Raw genomic sequence first — 21,496 nt, 5'->3', positions numbered from 1 at the left:
AAAATCACACTTTTTTTGTGGTCGCCGGCGGCCATATATAGTCGTACAGTACGTAAGAACGTAGCGGACGAGGTGTAACAAAAAAAGGTGATGAGAATAATGATACACAGGAGGGAGGGAACGTGCAACGCTCCACTCCGACCGGCCCAGCTCGAGGCTTTCAGCGGCCGAACTCGGTCCACACCATGCTCAGCCAGCCAGAGGGGATGCCGACTTCCGAGGGTAGATTTGAGGACAACTGTGTCCAGTCACCTGCATCTAGGAAGGCGAGGATATCGTCTCCGCCGAGGCTGATTGACCATGCACTTGTGTCGGGGCCCTCCATGGATGTCAAAGGGGGTGAGGGAGCGAGCTGGCCTACAGAGCCTGGTGGTGGGAGGAGAGGCCCGCTGTGCGAGGTGGCGGCGTTGATGGGTGGCAGCGCCTGGGAGTATGGTGGCGGCGGCGCCTGTGGGCGCGAAGGGAGCCACGAGTTGATGGGTTGTAGGCGGTTACTCGTTGCGGACAGCGAGGGTAAGCTGGGAGACGAGGTATACAGAGGCCCATCGGGATGGTGCTGCTGTAACGATGGAAGGGAGTAAGGGGATTGAGATGGCATAGGACGACTATTCGGGAGCGGCAGGCTCGGGCGACGATCTCCCTCATGGCCCGGAGGAGGCATCCCGGGGCTGTTGATTGGCACCCAGGACTCGCGACGTCCACCAGCACCGTCCAGCTGATCTCCAGCGTCACCCGTTTCGCTCTTGACAGCATTGCTGCCAGCATCACTGAGATTGTTGGCCCGATCCGGCATCGACTCCCCGGCCGCGAACGCCGCAGTGCCATCCTCATCGAATCCAGAATCTTGCAGCTGATCTTCCATAGTTCCAAAATCAAGGAAGAGCTTTTCGAGCAGTTTGAATTCTTCTGGTCCGCCACCGCTTTGTCGGAACCCGTTGGTGACAGGGTGATCGGACGCATCGGACATGCTGTCACCGCGATTGCGAGAGTGTCGACGGAAATCACGCTTCGCCTTCGAGAAGTAGCTGTTAAGGCGGTTCAGGGTGCGGAACCAGCCCGTGGCCATCTTCAGGCGCGGGCGCATCTCTCGCAGGATATCCAGAGATTTGCGAACCTGCGCGGCCCCGGGCTGATGGCTATCATGGCTCGTTGGGGGCGGCTTGGCTCCCATGAGGCCGTCCGGATCCAGGTGAGGGAAATGAGTGCCATAAACACCGATGAACGCAGCGTTGTAAATAGCAAAACCAACAAGGGGAGTGTCGACAAGTGCGCCGCGGCTTTGGCAGGTGGTTACAAGGTCGATCATCTGGCGCGCCGCCTTGAAGAGCTCGCGCGCGCTGTCGCGCCAGAAGTCCTCAGGTGGACCGCTCATCTTGTCATTCGGGAGCAGGGGCTCATCCAATGGGCCGACTGGTTCGTTGCAGCGGAGGGGCAGGAACGGGACGTAGGCACGATGGAGGACAACCACACACAGAAAGTAGACAACATGCATGACCGTGTACGAGGCCAGGGTGGTCTTGTACATGATGTGCGTGTCAGTATTCCGCAGCGAATACTGCAGGTTGCGGGAGAGGCCATCCTGGAACTCATTCAATTGCATGCGAATCGATGCAAAACGGGACTCGGGATGCCAGGGCGGGTATTGTTCGGTCCGGCGGCCACCAGCACATGACCACTTGGTGATGCTACCCCAAATGCGAATGATCCGGATCACTCGACTGAGCACCGACTCTTCAGCGCCGACCTCCCACCGGTCAACCTCGTCCTCGCTCGAATCCTTGCGACGCGAAATGGGTGACCATGCCTTGCCATCAGGCGTACCGTTCGCAGCGGGGAGTTTCTCATCGCCAAATCCCAAACTTTGTCGGATGCTGGGAATCTGAACACCCTGAGCTCCAAAGCTCTGGGGCCGGCGCACGGTCGGCTCATTGAGCCGTGCGGTTCGTACACGCTCGCCAAAGGCAAATGCGTTGTCGCTGGGGAGTTGAATGCCAAGTTCCTTGACTTCGATCATGCGTGGACGGTACTTGCCGCTGCTGAGGCATCGGTCAAGCAGGAAACAAGCCCAGAAGGTGCGGCGCTTGGTCTCCAGCGCGATGATATCGTCAGATGTTTGCTCTTTGGGCTCGACGCGTCGCGGGATACCAAAGTGGTCGATATCGACTTTGAGGGCTGGCGAGGAGCGCAGCGCATCACGCGGTGGAAGTTCGTTTTCCAATTCGAACGGCAGACCCATGGCCTGCGCCACCCGGATGGCCATTCCCACGTAAACCCAGGCGCTCTTGCCGCGGCACATGCCCCATTCGTGTAGCGCCAGCATCAAGAGAGCCTGCACGCGCGCGAGATCGGGGATGGCAAGACTTGCGCCATCCACGCCGGCCAGCCGGCTGCGCAATGCCGTCGCATAATACTCGGATGCGGCAAGAGGATTGGAGGGATGACCAGGTGACGCTGGCGAGTGGAAAGAGACCAGCGGCGGGTGAAAGCGCGCGGTGAGCGCCAGCACTCCCAACGGGATCAACGAAGCCGAAGGATCTGACTTGGATCCTACGGTTCGCGAGGGATCTTGCCCATCGACCACCGGGACCGAGGGCAGGGAAGCTGGCGCAGACAATTGGCGGATCTGGCCGAGGAAGGTCGCAGGGTGAAGGAAAGGGAGGAGTGTAGCGAAATGAGACTGGAAGAGATCAAAGACGGCTTCCCAGACCTTGGTCGTGAGAATGGACGAGTCCAGCGCATCCAGGCCGGCCTTGGAGCCCGCCGAGGCGCCCGACATGCCGATCGTCTTGCGCGAGCGCTGTCGCTTCGGCCCATCCCACTCGCCATTTCGGTCCTCGCCGTCTGCTAATGCCGCCAGGTCTCGTTTGGCGGCGCCGCTCACACCGATGGCCGGGGTCGGGTAAACACACTCTCGGCCGGAGGACTCGCACGCGCGACAGGTGGTGTCGATGCCGGCATTGACGCATTTAATCTTGCTGCGCCGGCAGCGGGCGCAGGCGATGCTGGACCGCATCGTGGGTGTGGGGGTGTGTGTAATGTGTAGGCTGACGCGGGTCTGTACTAGTTCAGTGCGAAGGTTCGGATCGTTCGCTGGGAGCGCGCTGCAAAGCCCAGGTACCGCATGAATGTCGCCGGGGTTCAGCGAAGGAAGGGGAGGGTTAAGGTGGTGCTCGGGTCTAAAAACCGAGCCGGTCAGCATTGGATGGGCAAAATGGAACTGACAAGATCAAAAAGAGAGAGAGAGGAAGAAACGTACCGGGAAGATGAATCGCATGGATGGGGAGGAAGGGGGAGGGGAGAGAGTGAAAGAGAGTAGAGGGGAGAGAGTCTGGGGAAAGAAGAAAGAACAAATTCAGGGAAAAAGGGAGAGAGCGAAAAGTGTGGGGGAACGACAGAATAAGACCAGACGGGGCACCGGACCGGGAATGCGAGCGACGAGACAGAGCGATCGAGAGTCGGGAGGGAACGGAGTGTGGCCAGACGCCGAGCAGGCCGAGCACAAGAGCCGCTGGAGAGGGTCGAAAGTGCGGAGGGCGTGGGGAGCGACGGGGGTTCCGGGTGCCGAGACTACTCAGGATGTCACCTATGGGAGGTATGTCTGTAACAGTTTCCCTACACTCGTCTCTCCCTACATGGGTGTCAGCGACACGCAACACGACTGTTCCAGTCTGGCCCGTCCGTCAGTCGGCTCCCTCCCGATCTCTCATCGTCTCGGGAACGCCTGAATAGGCAAGCAGGACGACCTGTCCACCGGTGCACATGGGGGCGAGGGCGCGCCTCGGGTATTCCACCAGCCCATCGGTCCAATCGCCAGTCCCTGAATGCGCCCCCCGGGGCTCCCCGCGGGGGAATAGAAATCAGTATACACTGTCCTAACCGTATACTCCGTCCTAAAGCATAGTGCACCTTCTCGATCGTCCGGCCCATCATCGTGATCTGGCCTGGGTTCGCGAACGAACCATGCAGCCCAGCCAGCCATCGTCTCACGATTCTGGACCGCCAGCAGCACATGCACCCGGGAAAGTCGCACACCGAGTTTTTCCCTCCCCCCAGCACTCCGTCTGGGCGTTCGGCCCCGTCCGACTCTGGCCCTGATTGGGCTCCGAGACAGGCGAACCGACGGCCAACCCCGCATTCGCTTTTCGTTAGGTAAATCGCCCGATTCCGTACCGTGGCTGGTCAGAGCGCAGGTCCGACAGGGCAAGTCCAAGACACATGCAGCATTATAGTCTGGCATTTAATGTACGAAATCCAGAAACTATTGCAGGGGCATACTGCGCGGCTGATGGGATTGATGCGCCCCCGATCTGACGGCAATTTCTTTGCCTCGTGTCAGACGGACAGGGGAGTCGTCGCCGGTGGATATCCGGCGCAAAAAAAGGACATCCACGCCGAGTGTGCCATGTGGAGAAGCTTAAAAGGGAAACCGTAGCAGACTTTCCTTTCCCAGTCCGTACCACCCCCCAGTGCGACGGCGTCATCTGCGGGCCTTGGCTTTAACCCTCCCTCCTTTGGGAGCAGGAGAATTAATATTAAATAAAGTCGGGCCTGGGCGAAAGGAGTCCGAGACCTGGATCTGAAAGGAACACATCGCCGCCCCTCCTCACGGACCTTTCTCTTCCTCCTTCCCCCTTTCTGCCCGATCCCCTGTGCGCCTCTCATTACCCGATCTCATCAATCACCACTCGGCTGCCGTGCCGCGATCCGGATTCCCGAATCGGTGTTGTGTGCATCAAGGCCGTCTGGTTCTGAAGCCATCCACAGGCGATTCAATCCAGAAGTGGACGTGTCGCGAATTCGACATTCCGGACCTCCCGTATGGGTACTAACTCAACTCCCGGCCACACAGGATCGCTCGGGTCGATGTCACCCGGAGTCTTACCCTCCGCGCCGCGGAAAGAGGGCCGACCGAAATTCAACGGGACGTGACCAGTCCACCAATCAAGTAGTTGGCAAATAATTAGGCTAAACATTCAGCCCGACTAGAATATTAGACACATTTAATAACGACCGTCTCGGTATCTATATAACTAGAGGCGCTGGTGATTGATGATGGCCCGGTCCAAGAAGACAAAATCCGTCCCATCCCCACATCGGTTCGGTTAAAAGGCAGTAGCTAGGGATCCCGAGACCGGGTCGGAATTGGGCTCACCCGGGCGTGAGCATTTAGCCCTTGGTCTCTGGCCTTTCTGATGGACCGTATTAATAACATGGTAAGATTTCCGCCTGCGATTTGAGGCTATATTCGGGGTCTTGAGCTGGGGTTTGTTCGGTCGGGCTCTTGGCTCGCATTTAGCCTGATCGGGAAGAATCTCGTGCTGAATGTCCATATTATTCATTTTTACCGGGCTAGGTCTATCTGTATTGTGTAGAATAATACTAAAATAACAAAATCATGGAAACTCAATATACCGTGGACACTACTGGATTTTGTTATGTATTCGACCTGCAGCACAGCACAATACAACCGCACCAAGGGGGGTATAGGTAGTCATCAAGTAAAGCAGCAACCAAGAGACATAATACAATGTCGAGAAGCGAAGAGTGATTAGGGATTGCGATGAAAAATAATAGCAGAAAAATAAACAGGCCGCGAATAAGAACCGAACCATCGCAGACCACCAACCGCTTTTACATCCGTGCAAAGGGAAAGAACGGTCGTCAATTACAGCACGGGGTCCATCCGGCAATTACTCGTAGAACCTAGCAGACGATCAGAACCAGATGCAACACAAACATTGAATCAAGGATGGTTGGCTTACCAGGCAGCAACAGCGATGATCAGATACATGGTCATCAACAGGACACCCTCCAGCCAATGCGACTTGCCATCAGAAATGAGGTAGTTGACTAGAAGAACAGACACGAACAGCAGGATCACCTGGAACGCATCGAATTGGAGAGTCTGTAACAGTAGTTAGCTTAGTTGTATGGTCCAGATCCAATCGAATCCAATCGAATCCGAAGCCACGAGTTCGTACCATTGCATCAATACCTGCAGACGAAACAGTTAGCTCCAGTCCCACACAGCACGAGAGTGAACAAGAACAAGAACGACATACCAAGAATCCAGCCGAGAACAACAATCAAAGGCAGAACCAGCAGCGCAATCTGCATGCTCGATCCAACTGCCACGCCGATCGCGAGATCCATCTTGTCCTTGCAAGCAACCGTCACGGCGGTGGCATGCTCAGCGGCATTGCCGACAATAGGCAACAGAATCAATCCGACGAAGGTTTCTTTAATGATAGTTGTTTTAGTCAAAGCGTCAATCGAACCGACCTAGATCAGATAAAATTAGCATCATGCGCCACCTGTAAATCACCTTCGAATAGAACCGGATAGGGCTACTAGGTAATTACTCACCATGAACTCCGCGCACACGCCCACAAAGGCAGTGGAAATGCACAGCGTTAGAATGGCCGTCAACACACTAAGCTGCGGCTCCTCCTTCTCCGCGTCGGGATCCTGCAGTGTCATGTTCTGCGCTTCCTGGCCGCCCATGGTGGCGCCCATCTTGCCCATCTGTGCAATGCCGCGACTGGCGTCGCCCTCGCTGACGCGTTTCCCGCGCTTCTCAACCTTGGGACTGGGGCTGTTGTAGATCTCTGTGTGGGACTTGAGCTGGAAGAAGAGGTAGCAGCCGTAGACGACTAGGAGGAGGATGGCGGTGCCTATATTTGCAGGATATATACGTGAGCATGGCTCAAATATGGGGGTTGAACGACACTGCTAATATAATACATACCTCGCGAGAGAGGAGTGACTTCGTTCTTGGCGGAGTTGGCGGACCAGTGGAAGGCAGTCGGGATAATCAGACTGCCTACCGCCAGAGACAGCAGACTGGCGGCCGTCTGCGCGACGATGGGGTTGAAGTGCTGTTCCAGGCGGTTGACACCACCAAAGAAGAAACACATGCCCATGACCAGCAGCAGGTTGGAAAGCATGCTGCCGATGAGAGAGGTCTGGACGATGAGGACTTGCTTGTGGACCAGGGCGATGATGGCGACGATCAGTTCGACGGCGTTGCTGCCAGAGTTAGTGAGGATTCATGCAGTGCGAAGCACCAGACCGAGGGCGCGGGACATACCCAAATGAGGCGTTCAGGAGACCACCGATCGTTTCACCGGTTCTATAGCCATCGTTAGTTGGTCTGTCAGAATATATTGAGTCGCACGAAGAGCATACCGCATAGCAATCTCTTCTGTCGCATAACTGAGCATGGCTGCGAGGGGGCTTTTTAAATGGTCAGCCTTTGATTAAGCTATTCATAGCACAGGGGCTCAACATACATGATTGCAACAAAGTTTACCACGAAGACAGCGATGGGGTTGACATCGACGAAATGCAGTGCAACTATTAAGGCCAGCAGTCAGCACAGATTTACACGCCACTAAAGGGCGAAGGGCAGGTAACTTACTCCCAACAGGCGCCGCGATGAACAGAACATTGATCCAGGAGTTAAAGATAGTCGCCTTCAGCTGACTGCCAATAGTAAACTTCTGAGGCTCAGGCTTATCCACCTCAGAGGAGGCATCATCCGTCTTATCATGGTGCCCAAATTTGCCCAGGAATCCTCCGCGCTTACGCGGCTGAGAGTCAGATTCGCCGTTCAGAGAACGCGAGGTATTGTTGATAGGTGCCTGGCTGCGCATCGATTCCGAAGGAGGGATCCCACTGCCAGCAGACGGCGGCGGGAATGCGCTAGAATCGCCCAGATCCAGTTCACGAGTCTGTTCCTGGAGCGGGATGGAATCCGAGCGTTGCGGACGGTTGCGACGACGGCGGCGAGCACGGATCTTTTTGAACGGGTTATGCGACGGCTGCTCGCCATCCTCGTCGTACCATGCCAGCTCGCGAGCCTGACGCCGATAGATGTCTAGTTCGTGTTGCGTTCAGTATCGCCGACTCAAAAGAAAGGTCAAGAAAACCGCTGCGGCGACTTACGCATGGTGAGTGAGTTAGGGCGGGGGTTCGGTGGTGATATCAATTAAATGCTTTTCTGTAGAGATCCATGAGTACTTTCTCGATGTTTTAAACCGGGTTTGGGGGACGAGCAGCTCGTCAGGGTAGACGCTCTGATGGAGTACGCCACGGGGGCTCGCCCAATGCCATTGAGCAGGGAACACGTACAACATTAGGCCGCTGTAAGAGCTGAGTTTCAAATCGGAATCAGATGAGATTCTCCGGTGGTAAGCGACGGCTTCACACGAGACGTAGGAATTCGAGGCGGGGTGTCAGCCTCAATAAGCCACACGAGTTGTTGCGAGCACAGAGCGCGGTGTATATATGCGAGGCAGCTAGAAGGGTTTTTTGCGAGACCCAGAATGATTCATGTGCCAAAAAGGGGTGGGGGGCTAGCAAGGGAGAAAGAGGAATGAAGTTGAATGAAGCCTGAATCCAGCAATTCCTTGTCTGGAGGGGAATAATAGATGGAAAACAGGAAAATGCGGGCGTGGGAAGAGAGAAGTGACGAGCTCGCAGGTGAATTTTCATTCGTTCTTCGAGGGCGTAAAGTTCAATCAATTGACTGACGAAAACCTGTGCACAGCCACTCTCCCCCGGGGCCGATCGCGATAGCGAGTGGAGTACTATAAGCTTGGCGGCCCGCGAGAAAACATGGGCGTTTGGCAGGGGGTTGGTTTGCAAGGCATAGAAACCAGGCGCCCCGTTCATTATTATTCTTTTCTTTTTCGATCTGCTGTTGGAATAATAATAAGGATCATAGATCACGAAACCGCCATCCGTCTCGTCGTTGGGATTCCAAGCGCCGTAACAGAAAGAATCATGATCTCTTGGCGTCGGTGAACTCTGTCCGCTTTGTCCGCTCCGACCTGGATTAGTGATTGTTACACCGCATGATTGACGTCGAGGATCATGGAATTGGTATTGGCGGTGGTGGTACTGGCGAGTAATGATTGATCGATCGAATCAACAATAATTGGATGCACATTGTTGGGTCACTATTCGTTACAGCCCGCTCTTGGCATCCGTCACCCCCTTTCATCTTCACTCCTTCAATCTCCGACAAGCCACGCAGGGGTGGCGCGTCCCGCTTTAGTCACGTGTCAGGCAACCACAGGCCTAGAGTGATGGTGCATAGTCGTTATGATTGTTGTCGACAGTTGGACTGCAGCCTTGCACAATATTCCTCCTTAACGAGATGAGGCTCGGATGGGGCGGGGGTTAGGCAGCATATCGGTGCCACGTCGGTGGCTTGTTATCGTGAAAACGGGGCAAACGCACAGACAGGTCTCGCAAAGGCGCTGTGGCTGTTTCTTCGGCTCGACGTCATGGTTCGCTGGCTCGTGGATGGATCAGCCACATAGCCGTTGGTATACCTCTGCTGCGGTTTTTGTTGGCTCTTCGTTGCCCGTCATTAGGCGAGTAGCCGCTGTGTCAGATATCAGACCCCGACTGGATCAGCTGCGGGTAGATGTCTGGGGTGACGTGTCGTTGCACCTGGACAACATGAATGCTGGCTGTATACATCAGTTCCAGCGGCCCAGGCGAGTATGCGGTGGTTTAAAAAGCTGCGCCACGAATGTAAAAACACGAAAGCTGGGCATAACCAACTGCCGCCTCCTGTTGGCTTTATATATTCCCAGGCAGCAATTTTTCTATCATCTGCTCCACTTTTGCAACCTCTGCAGTTTAAAACACTGCTAGTAGTTATACATTTTAGATGTTTAGCTTCACTCTGTCCTGTAGACTATCGGGTCGAATTAGTGGCTCTGAATTATTTAGACTTCCTTCTCCCTGCCACGAACGAATTCGGGATCCCATGTCCGTCGATTGTAAAGGGAAGTAACTTGCTTAGCTCCAACATTCAAGAGGTCATATGTCTAACTTAGTTGATTCCACTCTGCTCTGCGATTTTCTCCTAGGATATCTGCAATTACACATCAGTTCGCTCAATATAGAACTCAAAGAAGTCTCCCTAGGACGGAGATGTATTCCATCCATGCTCCGCGAGACCGCTCTTTTTACTTTCGTGTTCAAGCTCTGGCCAATCCGTGACGTTTTCGGGATTCTATATCCATGAAATCCCGCCGACACAATTTCATCGAATAAGAGACCAAAGCGGTGTCTGAGTCGGGTCTGTTTCGTGTTGTAGGGCTTTCGTAGTCATGTGCTGTTCTGGCCACATGGCCGTAGTTGTATGAACATTCGGGAATGCAGGAAAGGCATCTTTTGTCGGACATTAGATCAGTAAGCTGGAAAAGGTGCTCATCTTGAAAGGGGCGCAGGGTAGCAGAAATGCCCCAGGCGGATGAGGCAGGAGTTAGTTGATCAATTGCTGAGATTCGACATCTCCTGGGCGACAAAGAAAATCAAATCGCGAAGAATTGCCCTGGGTCCACAGCGGCATAAAAGGACCTGGTCCATCTCCATAGCGAGGTTCTGCCCACTCGCTCTAAAAAGCTTGGTCGCGGACTGGAAATTATTGACGGAGACTCTACCCACCCCCGTTGTCCAACCAAATCAATGAACCCGGGACGATCCAATTCCTATTAATTCCTGTCTGACTTATTGTGATAGCCAGGGGTTAGTCTGGACTGCAGTGATCTATTTTTGCAGCCCCTGAACCTTGGGTCGCCATGTATGAGACATCGTTACATTTAGTTATTTTTGTCCGGCAGGTCATGAATGCTAGGCCCCTCTATGTATAGTCCAGGTCAATCATCTTGACTCGTAGGGTAGCACAGACGCAATACAGTAATCTGTGCGAAGTGGAGTCGGCTAGCCGCTATTTACCCTCCCGGGGCAGGTTGAAGCATAAAACGTTTCTGCCTGTCTCCCGTTGATTTGAACAAAGGGTCTCACTTTAGGGCTGTCTGTCTGGGGATGTTTGGGACGGAGTAGTATCCGGGGCACGGACCCTAAAGAGGCGTAGGCCCGGACGCCATAGTCAACCCAAGCCGAGCGACTCGCTTTGGAGCAAGCAAGTCAACGCGAGTGACGGAGTGGGTAACTATCAGCAAGGTCGCTGCTGCCTGCATGCTGCTAGCGACCCATACATTATGATGCATCATCGGGGGGATAATAATGATCGTCGCTAGCGCAAGAGACAAGCTTTTTTGTGAAAGCGCGCTGGGAGGGGGAAGGATATGCGCGTAGTCCAGGCATCGACAGGAAAGAAAAAAAAAGAATGGAAGCCGTATTTACCGCAGTGGAGACCGGACCCTGGCCAGTTAGGGACCGCCCGAGTGGTGGGCGAGTACTAGCGAATACACAGTGGAGGGACTGTCTCAGAAGGCAGTGATCCACAGGGGCCAAGGCCAATCAAATGTAGAGCACAGCCTGGCTGATGATGCGTCAGTTGGTGTGCCAGGGGAACGCGGGCCCAATCACGTTACTCGCTAACCCCTGCTCTCTTCAACTCTTCTCTTCCTCTTCCTTCCGTCTCTCCCTCTTTTCTCTTTTCATCATCCTTCGTTTGTTCTTTCTCCAGTCTTTCTCTGTAATTTTTTTGTTTGTGTGACATTCGTTTGGCTCATCGAGAGCGTCCCTTTCCACAATGAAGTATTCCTTCCTTGCCGGCCTCGCCTTGGCCGGAACCGCCCTGGCCGACGTGCCCGAGATTGTGATCAAGGGCAAGAAACTTTTCTATTCCAACAACGGCACCGAGTTCTACATCCGTGGTGTTGCTTACCAGCCCGACTACACCGCCCGCAATGGTCAGACTTCCAGCACCGACGACTACACCGATCCCCTGGCCGATGTGACGAGCTGCAAGCGTGACATCCCTTACCTGACCGCGCTGCGCACCAACGTCGTCCGTACCTACGCCGTCAACCCCGACTTGAACCACGATGAATGTATGTCGGCTCTGGCGGACGCCGGCATCTACGTCATCACCGATCTGGCGTCGCCCTCGCAGTCGATCGACCAGAGCGACCCTCAGTGGACCACCGACCTCTTCACCCGCTACTCCCAGGTCATCGATGCCTTCGCCAACTACACCAACGTCATTGGTTTCTTCGCCGGAAACGAGGTGGCGGACAACCCCGGTAACACGGACGCCATGCCCTTCGTCAAGGCTGCTGTTCGTGATATGAAGACCTACATCAAGCAGAAGGGCTACCGCTCCTCCTTGGCTATCGGTTACGCTACTGACGACAATGCGGCCATTCGCGACTATGTTGCCAATTATCTCGTCTGCGATGATGCGTCTGACTCCATTGACATGTTCGGCTACAACATCTACGAGTGGTGCGGACACTCGACCTACCAGTCGTCTGGCTACGAGGCACGTACCGAGGAGTTCAAGAACTATCCCGTCCCGGCCTTCTTCTCGGAATACGGCTGCAACAATCCGTCCCCCCGTCACTTCTACGACATCCCCACTCTGTACGGTCCCCAGATGGACAACGTGTGGAGTGGTGGTATCGTATACATGTACTACCAAACCTCCAACAACTTCGGTCTCGTGCAAGTCGAGAACGGCCAGGTCAGCGAGCTGCCAGACTACACCTATCTGTCGCAAGAGATCAAGTCAGCCACTCCGACTGGTGTGAACAGCGCCGACTACTCCCCCACGACCGCCGTCGGCGCCAGCTGCCCCGCCACCAACTCTGACTGGCTCGCTAACCCCACTGGCCTTCCGCCGGTGCCGGACGCGGATCTGTGTTCGTGCATGTACGACAGCCTCACATGTGTGCCCAAGTCGGGTACCTCGCAAAAGTTGTTGATCAGCAACATCGGCTACCTCTATGGCCTCGACGATGCGAAGTACATGTCCGGTGTCGCGCACAACGGAACTCTGGGTAAATACGGCGCCTACAGCATGTGCTCTCTGGAGCAGCAACTGGCTTGGGCCATGAACAACTACTACGAGCAGAACAAGAACGGCAAGGGCAATCCTTGTGGCTTTAGCGGCGTTGGCAGCACCAAGGCCGCCACTACCGCCTCCGGCACCTGCTCTACGCAGATGGCCAAGATTGGCGCCAAAGGCACGAACAGCATCGCTGGCACCCTGAACCCCAGTTCTTCCGGCAGCGGCGGCGCCGCTTCCACCACCACCTCGGGCATTGGTATCCCTGGTGCTACCCCCCAGGCCGTCCATGTCGGCAACTGGCAGCTTGGTGCCTACATTGTCACCGCCCTGTTTGCCGGTGTCGGTATGATCGTTCTCTAAGCCAGTCTTGAGGCTGTGTGTGGCGTTCTCTATCATGATGGGAGCAGGCGTCGGCTATCTCTGCCAATGCGCCCTTCCTTTTATTCTGTATTCCTGTTGGATGTTTTCAGTATTTGTGCGTACATAATTCTCTCTTCCTGGCCTGCAAGCCAGTGTTTCTTTTTCTTTCGGGGTCGACGTCAAAATCCGCTCATTATGTACCTTGCTTTCTTTCCCAGTAGTATAGCGATTCGGCCTGGGAGCCTTACATATGAGATTTGAGTGAGGGAAATGACATCTGAAGCAAGACAGCCCTATAGATTTGATCAATCTTAGTGAAATTTAATTCCTTCGTACAATAGCTGCGGCACTCGAGTTGGGTGCCCTGATGTGACTCAATTCGGCCGTTGGGTGGAATCACACTGCAGATGGGAGTCCTATGACAATCTAGACGAGCCGTGCACAAAGCACAACGGACAAAACTAGATCCCTATCTACCATAAAGATTTGGCAGACTTTCAATCGCCTTCATAGAACAGTGGCTACGATATAGTTACTCTATATCGATCACCAATTCAGGATGAATTCGGTAAAGTAATTCGCGTGTGTGGTATGCCATACTTGCCTAGACGGCCTCAAGTAGGAGTACGTTGTTGACTCCATCTATCCTTAGCCAATATCATAATTGAACTGGGCCTAGAAGATCTCTAACACTTAGAAATGGCGCTTAATGTCCTCGCTTTCAATGCCTGCTCTAGTTTCCCATTGTGGATAACGAGGCCTCTTTCTGACTCACAGCATCAGGGTTCCTCCCTCACCTTGGCTTAGCTTCTGCTTTCCTTTAAATAGCCCATCTTAAGCATGTCTCGTACTTTTTGGCTTGTAACTCTGATCCTTTCATTGCCATTCTCTTCTTCTTCTTTTTAACCTTTCCCCATCCATTCAGTTTGAACGTCGTCTCCGACCCTACCTCATCCACCATGGAAGCAATCAGGCAAGTCTTTGCAAAATGCAAAGAACAACAACGTGCAGCACTAGTCACTTATGTCACTGCCGGATATCCCACCATGGAAGAAACACCAGCAATCATGCTAGCGATGCAAGCTGGTGGTGCAGGTACGGTCTCATCTAAGAATATCCATTTCCCACTTTCTCGCTCCCTCTGTTTTCTGTTTGGAAACCAGACTTATGAAAACCGCAACAACAGATATAATCGAGCTCGGCATTCCATTTACCGACCCTATGACCGACGGCATCACCATCCAACGCTCAAATGCTCAGGCCCTACAAAACGGCGTTCGTATCCCCTCTATGCTGCAGATGGTTCAAGATGCACGGAAACAGGGACTGCGCACTCCCATTCTCTTCATGGGTTATTATAATCCCATCCTCGCGTATGGAGAGGAGAAGCTGTTGCGTGACTGTCGTTCTTCGGGTGTGAATGGTTTCATTGTAGTTGATCTTCCGCCGGAGGAAGCAGTGCGTTTCCGGGATTTGTGCGCACGGGAAGAGTATATATATCCCCTGATTATGGATTTCTTTTTTACGAAATAAACAAGCTGACAAGCAAGAATAGGCTATCATACATCCCGCTCGTGGCACCCTCTACCACAGACGCTCGCATGAGGATGCTCTGTGGCATCGCAGACTCCTTTGTTTACGTTGTCTCCCGGATGGGAGTTAGTGGTGCTTCCAAGACACTGGATCAGGGCTTGAGCCACCTTCTTGACCGTGTGCATAAATACTCGGGAAATGATGTTCCTGCCGCTGTTGGATTTGGAATCAGTACACGCGAGCACTTTGTGCAGGTGTCTCAAATCGCCGAGGGCGTGGTTATCGGCAGTCAGATTATCAATGTACTGGACAAGGCGGCTGCTGGGACTGGGGCTGAGAGAGTCAAAGAGTATTGTCTTCATGTAACCGGGAGTAAAGAAAAAAAGCCCATCGAGTCTATGTTATTGGAGGAGAGTCTATTGGCCACACCAGCAGCATTCTCACCAACATCTTCTGCTGCACCGTCTTCTACTGCCGACGGAGGATCAGATAATATCACTACCACCGCCGGTAGCCTGACAGGTTTGCATACACGATTCGGGCAGTTCGGCGGCCAATACGTCCCCGAAGCTCTAATGGAGTGTCTCACCGAGCTCGAAAACGGCTTCCAAGCAGCACAGGCGGACCCGGCTTTCTGGGACGAGATTCGGTCGTACGCGGCATACACAAATCGACCGTCGTCGCTGCATCTAGCCCCTCGTCTGACCGAGCACGCAGGCGGAGCACGCATCTGGCTCAAGCGCGAGGACCTGAACCACACGGGCAGCCACAAGATCAATAACGCCCTAGGCCAAATTTTACTAGCACGCCGACTGGGCAAAACAAACATCATCGCCGAGACAGGCGCGGGCCAACACGGCGTAGCAACCGCAACGCTGTGTGCGCGGTTAGGGCTGGATTGCACCATCTTCATGGGCGCTGAAGATGTCCAGCGGCAGGCACTGAACGTGTTCCGCATGCGCCTGTTGGGAGCCACCGTCGTTCCAGTTGCTGGCGCCCATGCCGGCGAGGGCGGCACCCTCCGCGATGCTGTCAACCAGGCCTTCCGGACGTGGGTGACGGAGCTGGAAACGACGCATTTTGTCATCGGCTCTGCCTTCGGTCCGCATCCTTATCCGACTATCGTGCGCACACTCCAGTCTGTTATTGGGGCGGAGACGCGCGCTCAGTTCCAGGAACATGTTGGTGCAGGCCGGCTGCCCGATGCCGTGGTTGCGTGCGTCGGCGGCGGCTCGAATGCATCTGGCATGTTTGCTCCTTTCCTGGAGGATCCGTCGGTGGCACTCATTGGTGTCGAAGCTGGTGGCTCTGGATCCGAACCTGGCTGTCATTCTGCGACGCTCGGGCGCGGATCTGTTGGTGTTCTACACGGTGTGCGTACGTACGTTCTTCAGGATGAAGATGGGCAGATCATGCCTACTCATTCTATCTCTGCGGGCCTGGATTACCCGGGCGTCGGGCCGGAGTTGGCTAGTTGGAAAGATGCTGGGAGGGCTAGGTTCATCGCTGCTGATGATACTGATGCGCTCAATGCGTTCCGGTTGTTGAGCGAGATGGAGGGCATCACGCCTGCTTTGGAGAGCGCCCATGCCGTGGCGGGGGCGGTGCGTATTGCGAGAGAACTTGGCCCGGGGAAAGATGTCGTTCTGTGCTTGAGTGGGAGGGGAGATAAGGATGTGCAGACTGTGGCGGCCATGTTGCCGTCGTTGATGTTGGGGGGCGATGAGGCGAAAGAGGGCGACTCTGTCCTCGGTGGAACAATATAGAGAATCCTGCACTTGTATTCATGTTGTTTGTTTGTCAGCGAAAATGTTATTGGAAAGATTTAAAACAGAAAAAGCGCATTTAGCTATGTTCAATCGGATATATTTGAGTTGAGTACTGAAGAGTATATCGAGTATTATAATGAATTATGTTTGTCATCGAGCGAAGCAGGGTTATCTGTCCGGGCATCCGGGCAGTGAGGCCCAGAGTGTACCATTGTTAATCGCTTTAATCATCCAGGACCTTCTTACCCTCCTCACTAGACGCAAGATGGGCAAACTGGATCCCGCGAATCGCATGCCCCTTCCACATAAGAAGCATGACGAAGAAGAATGAGAAAACGGCAAAGAAAGCCATCATGCCATACACCCAGCCAACACCAACCGCCGCGACCCACGGGTTGATATAGAATGTGATGGTGAGACCATAAACAATGCGGTACGCGCCAATGACAATACCAGCTTCGGCGGGATATTTGGTGAAGCTCTCGACGACATAGTTGACCGTGACGGGCACACTAGAGAGCGAGCCGATGGTGACGAGGAACACACCCAGTGCCAGCACCATATAGTGCAGGTGGTACTGCATGGCAGCGCCGAAGACGCCCAGACCGATTGGGTTGATGACTAGACTCGGGAGCCACAGCACATGCAATCTATATTCGGGTTTCCAGACACCGCCATTCCAGCGGCGCGCAAGCGCCAGCGGGAATTTGTCGTTCAGGTAATGGCCGAAGAACTGCACGACGATGATACCGATCCAGTGGGAGAAGGTGAAAGCCGCGTTTTGCTGCAGCGAGAAACCGTAGCCGCCCGCGGCGACGGGCTTCTGGAGAAACACGGGCGTGAGAGCATTGACCCCGACGTAAAATCCGAAGGAGATCAGTGTGAAGATGCCCATGATGATCGTGACCGGGCAGATTCCGATGAGGAAAGGCGTGATTCCAACCCTGACCTATTTTGTGGAGAATAATCAGACAATCGCTGCGCTAGCATGAGACCAAAATGACATACCGTTTCTCTCCAAGTAGTCGGCTGCACAACGCTGTGTCCAAAGAAAAATGTTGCAAAACGATTGGCGACGAAACCACGCGGAATGTCTGGGTTCTTGTCCAGAGACTCGCGATTGAACCCCGTCTCTTCCAGGAACGCGACGCAGCAGATGAGCGTGAAGCCCAGCAGGCCGACCGTCCACCAGAACTCAACGGGGAAGTATGCGCCGGCCGAGATGAAACCTGAGAAAGTCGGGCCCGCAATCGTGCCGAACAGGAAGGACATGTGGAGTGCCGTGAAGGCCCGCCCACGCTGGTGCAGGAAAAACAAGTCGGTGACGATGCGCGGGCCCAGGACCGTCGGCACCGCACCAAAGAACCCGGCGAACAGTCGCGACATCACATATGCGATATAATCATTCCGATGAGTCATGACCGCACCCCAGATCTGGCAGACCATTGTGAACAGGATACACCAGAAAATGACCGAGCTGCGGCCCAGAATGTGAGCGATGGGCGCAAAAAAGAATGGCCCTGCGGCCATGCCGGCCAAGGCGGCGGAGTTCTGTTTAGTGTCAGGGACGTATTCACGACGATATGGAAGTTAGTTTACATACCGCATAGGATTCCTGGATTTTTGTTTTGCGGTAGAGCTCCTCCTGCTGGCCGAGGTTCAGCTGGCCCGAGAGCGGCGCGATAGCGCCAGCGAATGACGCCAGACAGGCCACGGCCAGGATGACATATTTCCGATGGCTGGACCAATTCTGGAAGCATTAGGTTAGAAATGCCCGTGTATCAACAATACTGAGCTCGTGCGATGGCATCATACCAGGGGGTCCCGATGGTGGGTACTCGGCTGGGGGATCAGGACGAGGTGCCCATCATGTTTATCAGGGGCCGCAGGAGACGACGACTCGACATCTGTCTGTTCCTTTGAGTCCATATTTCGTTGTGCGCAGGCGAACCTGAGGCGTGTGCAGAGTTGAATCTTAATTTTCAGCTCCCGCGAAGCTTGTTTATTTTGTATCCCTGGGTCTCTTGGCGGTCAACCGGGTGGGGGGCCTTAGAGCATTGCCAAACACGTCTGCGCGCTATTAAATTATCGCCGACAAGTCACAGCTGAAGTAGGAGTTGGTGTCCAGTAGAGCATGTAAGGCGTCCCAACATGGAAGTGCAATTCACAAATGAATAAATCTCTGATTGACCAAAGCTGGGAATGCCCAGCAATTTAAGAGGCGGAACTAGCTAATAATCGACGAGTACAAACCCCGTATGTGATCCGTAGGAATTCCAATCCTTGACAGTTGGTTCATTTTAGAATTGAACGTCTTTTCTCTCGTGTGCCTGTCGCTATGATCGAACCAATGAAGTATGTGAGCCTGTGTTTATTCTGGCTATTGCCGAGCGCTCGATCAATCGAGTCCCTGTTTTCACGTCTTCCTATCCTCTCTCCTGAGCCTATCCCTTCTCCAGACTCGGTTTCCCTTCGCACAATTTCGAGTTCGTCCTGAAAACACGCTTTGAGACATTATCTTGTCTGGATCAGCCATTATGGGCGGCGCTCTGCCTGCAGCTGCAGCAGCCATTTCCCTCTCTAACACCGACGCAGCCCAATGGAATAGAGATCTTATGCGGAAATTCCAAGGCCGAATTGGAGAGGAATCCAGACGCTGATACAATAGCAATGTACTCTGGCGCCCATAGTTATTGTCATTTTCTATGCATGACTAAGAGAACAGCCATGGCGCCGCCATTCCCACTGTGGAGAACGCCATTCGTGCACGGAAATAAGTCCGAGACCGGTGCAAAATGCTACTTCGGCGGTGCAGCACAAACGCCGAAGGAGCGGCGCTACAAAATGTGCGCATTGGAGACGCCGAATTTTCATTATTATTGAACATTCTGTGTCTGAATGAGCGATTTATAGACTATATGCCTAGCTATGCGCCAAACTGGAGCACATGAATTATTTCATCTCAAAGAACTCATTGAACTGCTCCAACAATGGAATCCGGTCCGGCCATCGAATCGCAAAAATCGTCCCCGCAGACGGATTCTCCCAACGACACCGATAAGGAAGATTTAGAGCTCAAACCTCAACAGTCAAATTCATATCATCTTCCACTATGGCGCAAATGCCTCATTCTCTTCACGGTCAGCTGGATGACTCTCGCCGTCACTTTCTCCAGTACCTCGCTACTGCCCGCCACTCCGGAGATCGCGTCTGATTTCTCTACAACCACGGAGATTCTCAATGTGACTAATGCCGGCGTGCTAATTGCCATGGGATTCTCGTCTTTCATCTGGGGCCCGATCAGTAACATCTTCGGCCGCCGAAATGCCTATAACGTGGCTATCCTCGTGCTATGTGGCTCTTCAGCTGGCACTGCCGCAGCGATCAATCTGCACATGTTTATTGGAATGCGCTTGATAGGCGGCTTTACTGGAACCTTTTTTATGGTGGCTGGCCAGACCATTCTGGCCGATATTTTCGAGCCGGTTAGTTATTTTAGTCCTTGTGTTTCTCGACGGTTGATTGACGGAGATATCTTGTCTAGGTGGTGCGCGGAACAGCCGTGGGAGTCTTTATGATTGGATCCGTCAGCGGACCAGCAATTGGTGAGTATTGGCTGTTTGTTCCGGCTTATGACTATCTAACTGTCCATTTAGGCCCGTGTATCGGCGGCATTATTGTCACCTTCGCCCACTGGCGTGTCATCTACTGGCTTCAATTTGCAATGACTTGCCTTGGCCTGATTCTTTCCCTGCTCTTGGTGCCAGAACTTCGAACCCTGAAGTCTACTGAAGGACTCACCAAGCGTGAGAGACTTTTGGCTGTCTTGCACCAGTTTAACCCGCTTCGCATCTTCCGTCAATTCATATACCCAAACATTCTTCTCTGTGTAGGTTTTGTTTCTGAAAGTAATGTCTGATATTCCACTAACACGAAGCCAGAATCTCACCTGCGGCCTCCTCTCCACCTTTCAGTATGGGCTCCTCACTTCTGCTCGCTCCATCTTCAACCCACGGTTCCACTTGACCACACCTCTCGTCAGTGGTTTGTTCTATCTTGCTCCAGGAATTGGTTTTCTACTTGGCAGCGTCATTGGCGGCAGGTTATCCGACCGCGCTGTGAGACGATGGATCCGCAAACGCAACGGCGTGCGATTACCTCAGGACAGACTCAACAGCGGGCTTGGTACGCTGTTTGGTGTCCTGCCAGCTGCAATTCTCATATACGGCTGGTCGTTGCAGGAGAAAAAAGGCGGCATGCCTCTGCCCATTATCAGTGCGTTCTTTGCCGGCGTGGGCCTGTTGGGTGCATTTAATGGACTGAATACGTATTCTGCTGGTGAGTGCTGTATTTGATGACTGTGGGATATTTGACTGATTACCCTCTCTAGAGGTCATGCCGCATATCCGAACCGAGGTCATCAGTGGCAAGTATGTCGTGCAATATATATTTGCTGCGGCTGCGTCGGCAGCTGTTGACCCTTTGATTCACTCTATTGGCGTGGGTTGGACATTTACCATTTGTGAGTCTTGCCCCATTATTCCGCACTGGTTTCCTGATTCTAATACTCTTCCCAGGCGTCTTCTTCGCCATAATCAGTGGTTTCTTAGTGTTGATTATCACGAAATGGGGCATCGACATGCAACGATGGACCGAGCGGAAGCTTGGAATCAATCCAGAAAACTGAGTACGATTGAGCGAATGCTTTTACTGCATCTATGCCCCTCCTAAGATACGGGCTACAAATATTTGCGTGATACAGAGGATTGACCTAATAGACGGTTAGAGTTACGATTGATGACTGACAGTTCTACGACCTATTATCCAGTTCATTTTGTTATTGCCACTAGATATCATCACAGCCACCTACATAGAATTATAATCATTATTGCGCTTGTTTCCTTGACCATACAACCTGCAGTTTCCCCCCGCCACAAACCCACCCGCGATGGGACCTCTGAGTCATCAGACTGAACCATCCAATCAGCGGACCCGTAATTCTCGGCGATTTGTTAGGATGCCGAGTCTGCTAGCGAATTCTCCTCGCTTTGCA

At 53.6% G+C, this 21,496-nt stretch overlaps 7 protein-coding genes across 7 annotated transcripts; 4 read left to right on the top strand and 3 right to left on the bottom strand.

Annotated features, from left to right (window-relative positions):
- Positions 1-160: 160 nt before the first annotated feature.
- Positions 161-3,013, bottom strand: N7510_008561 (putative C6 transcription factor; the record flags this gene model as incomplete). Its single annotated transcript, XM_056980486.1, has 1 exon — positions 161-3,013. One exon carries the CDS (start codon positions 3,011-3,013, stop codon positions 161-163), a length of 2,853 nt encoding a protein of 950 aa, XP_056830695.1.
- A 412-nt stretch (positions 3,014-3,425) lies between these two features.
- Positions 3,426-3,725, top strand: N7510_008560 (uncharacterized protein; the record flags this gene model as incomplete). The annotated part of the gene is made up of 1 exon (XM_056980485.1): positions 3,426-3,725. The coding sequence occupies one exon, from the start codon at positions 3,426-3,428 to the stop codon at positions 3,723-3,725; it is 300 nt and encodes a 99-aa protein (XP_056830694.1).
- A 1,965-nt stretch (positions 3,726-5,690) lies between these two features.
- Positions 5,691-7,951, bottom strand: N7510_008559 (hydrogen/calcium exchanger domain-containing protein; the record flags this gene model as incomplete). Its single annotated transcript, XM_056980484.1, has 11 exons — positions 5,691-5,703; positions 5,763-5,905; positions 5,982-5,995; positions 6,063-6,282; positions 6,367-6,674; positions 6,749-7,029; positions 7,091-7,132; positions 7,189-7,236; positions 7,293-7,356; positions 7,421-7,879; positions 7,948-7,951. 11 exons carry the CDS (start codon positions 7,949-7,951, stop codon positions 5,691-5,693), a joined length of 1,596 nt encoding a protein of 531 aa, XP_056830693.1.
- A 3,570-nt stretch (positions 7,952-11,521) lies between these two features.
- N7510_008558 (glycoside hydrolase family 72 protein) lies at positions 11,522-13,141 on the top strand (the record flags this gene model as incomplete). The annotated part of the gene is made up of 1 exon (XM_056980483.1): positions 11,522-13,141. The coding sequence occupies one exon, from the start codon at positions 11,522-11,524 to the stop codon at positions 13,139-13,141; it is 1,620 nt and encodes a 539-aa protein (XP_056830692.1).
- A 959-nt stretch (positions 13,142-14,100) lies between these two features.
- Positions 14,101-16,440, top strand: N7510_008557 (tryptophan synthase; the record flags this gene model as incomplete). The annotated part of the gene is made up of 3 exons (XM_056980482.1): positions 14,101-14,236; positions 14,328-14,631; positions 14,697-16,440. The coding sequence occupies 3 exons, from the start codon at positions 14,101-14,103 to the stop codon at positions 16,438-16,440; spliced, it is 2,184 nt and encodes a 727-aa protein (XP_056830691.1).
- A 226-nt stretch (positions 16,441-16,666) lies between these two features.
- On the bottom strand, positions 16,667-18,372 carry N7510_008556 (Major facilitator superfamily domain general substrate transporter; the record flags this gene model as incomplete). The annotated part of the gene is made up of 4 exons (XM_056980481.1): positions 16,667-17,392; positions 17,452-17,994; positions 18,047-18,193; positions 18,259-18,372. 4 exons carry the CDS (start codon positions 18,370-18,372, stop codon positions 16,667-16,669), a joined length of 1,530 nt encoding a protein of 509 aa, XP_056830690.1.
- Positions 18,373-19,433: 1,061 nt separating this feature from the next.
- Positions 19,434-20,798, top strand: N7510_008555 (putative MFS transporter; the record flags this gene model as incomplete). Its single annotated transcript, XM_056980480.1, has 3 exons — positions 19,434-19,932; positions 20,100-20,300; positions 20,353-20,798. The coding sequence occupies 3 exons, from the start codon at positions 19,434-19,436 to the stop codon at positions 20,796-20,798; spliced, it is 1,146 nt and encodes a 381-aa protein (XP_056830689.1).
- Positions 20,799-21,496: the final 698 nt, after the last annotated feature.

The sequence above is a fragment of the Penicillium lagena genome (genome assembly GCF_028827675.1).
Source record: "Penicillium lagena strain IBT 129212 chromosome Unknown utg000006l_segment0_segment0, whole genome shotgun sequence".
In the NCBI taxonomy this organism is placed as follows: Eukaryota; Fungi; Ascomycota; class Eurotiomycetes; order Eurotiales; family Aspergillaceae; genus Penicillium; species Penicillium lagena.
This window is presented reverse-complemented; position numbering and strand designations above follow the sequence as displayed.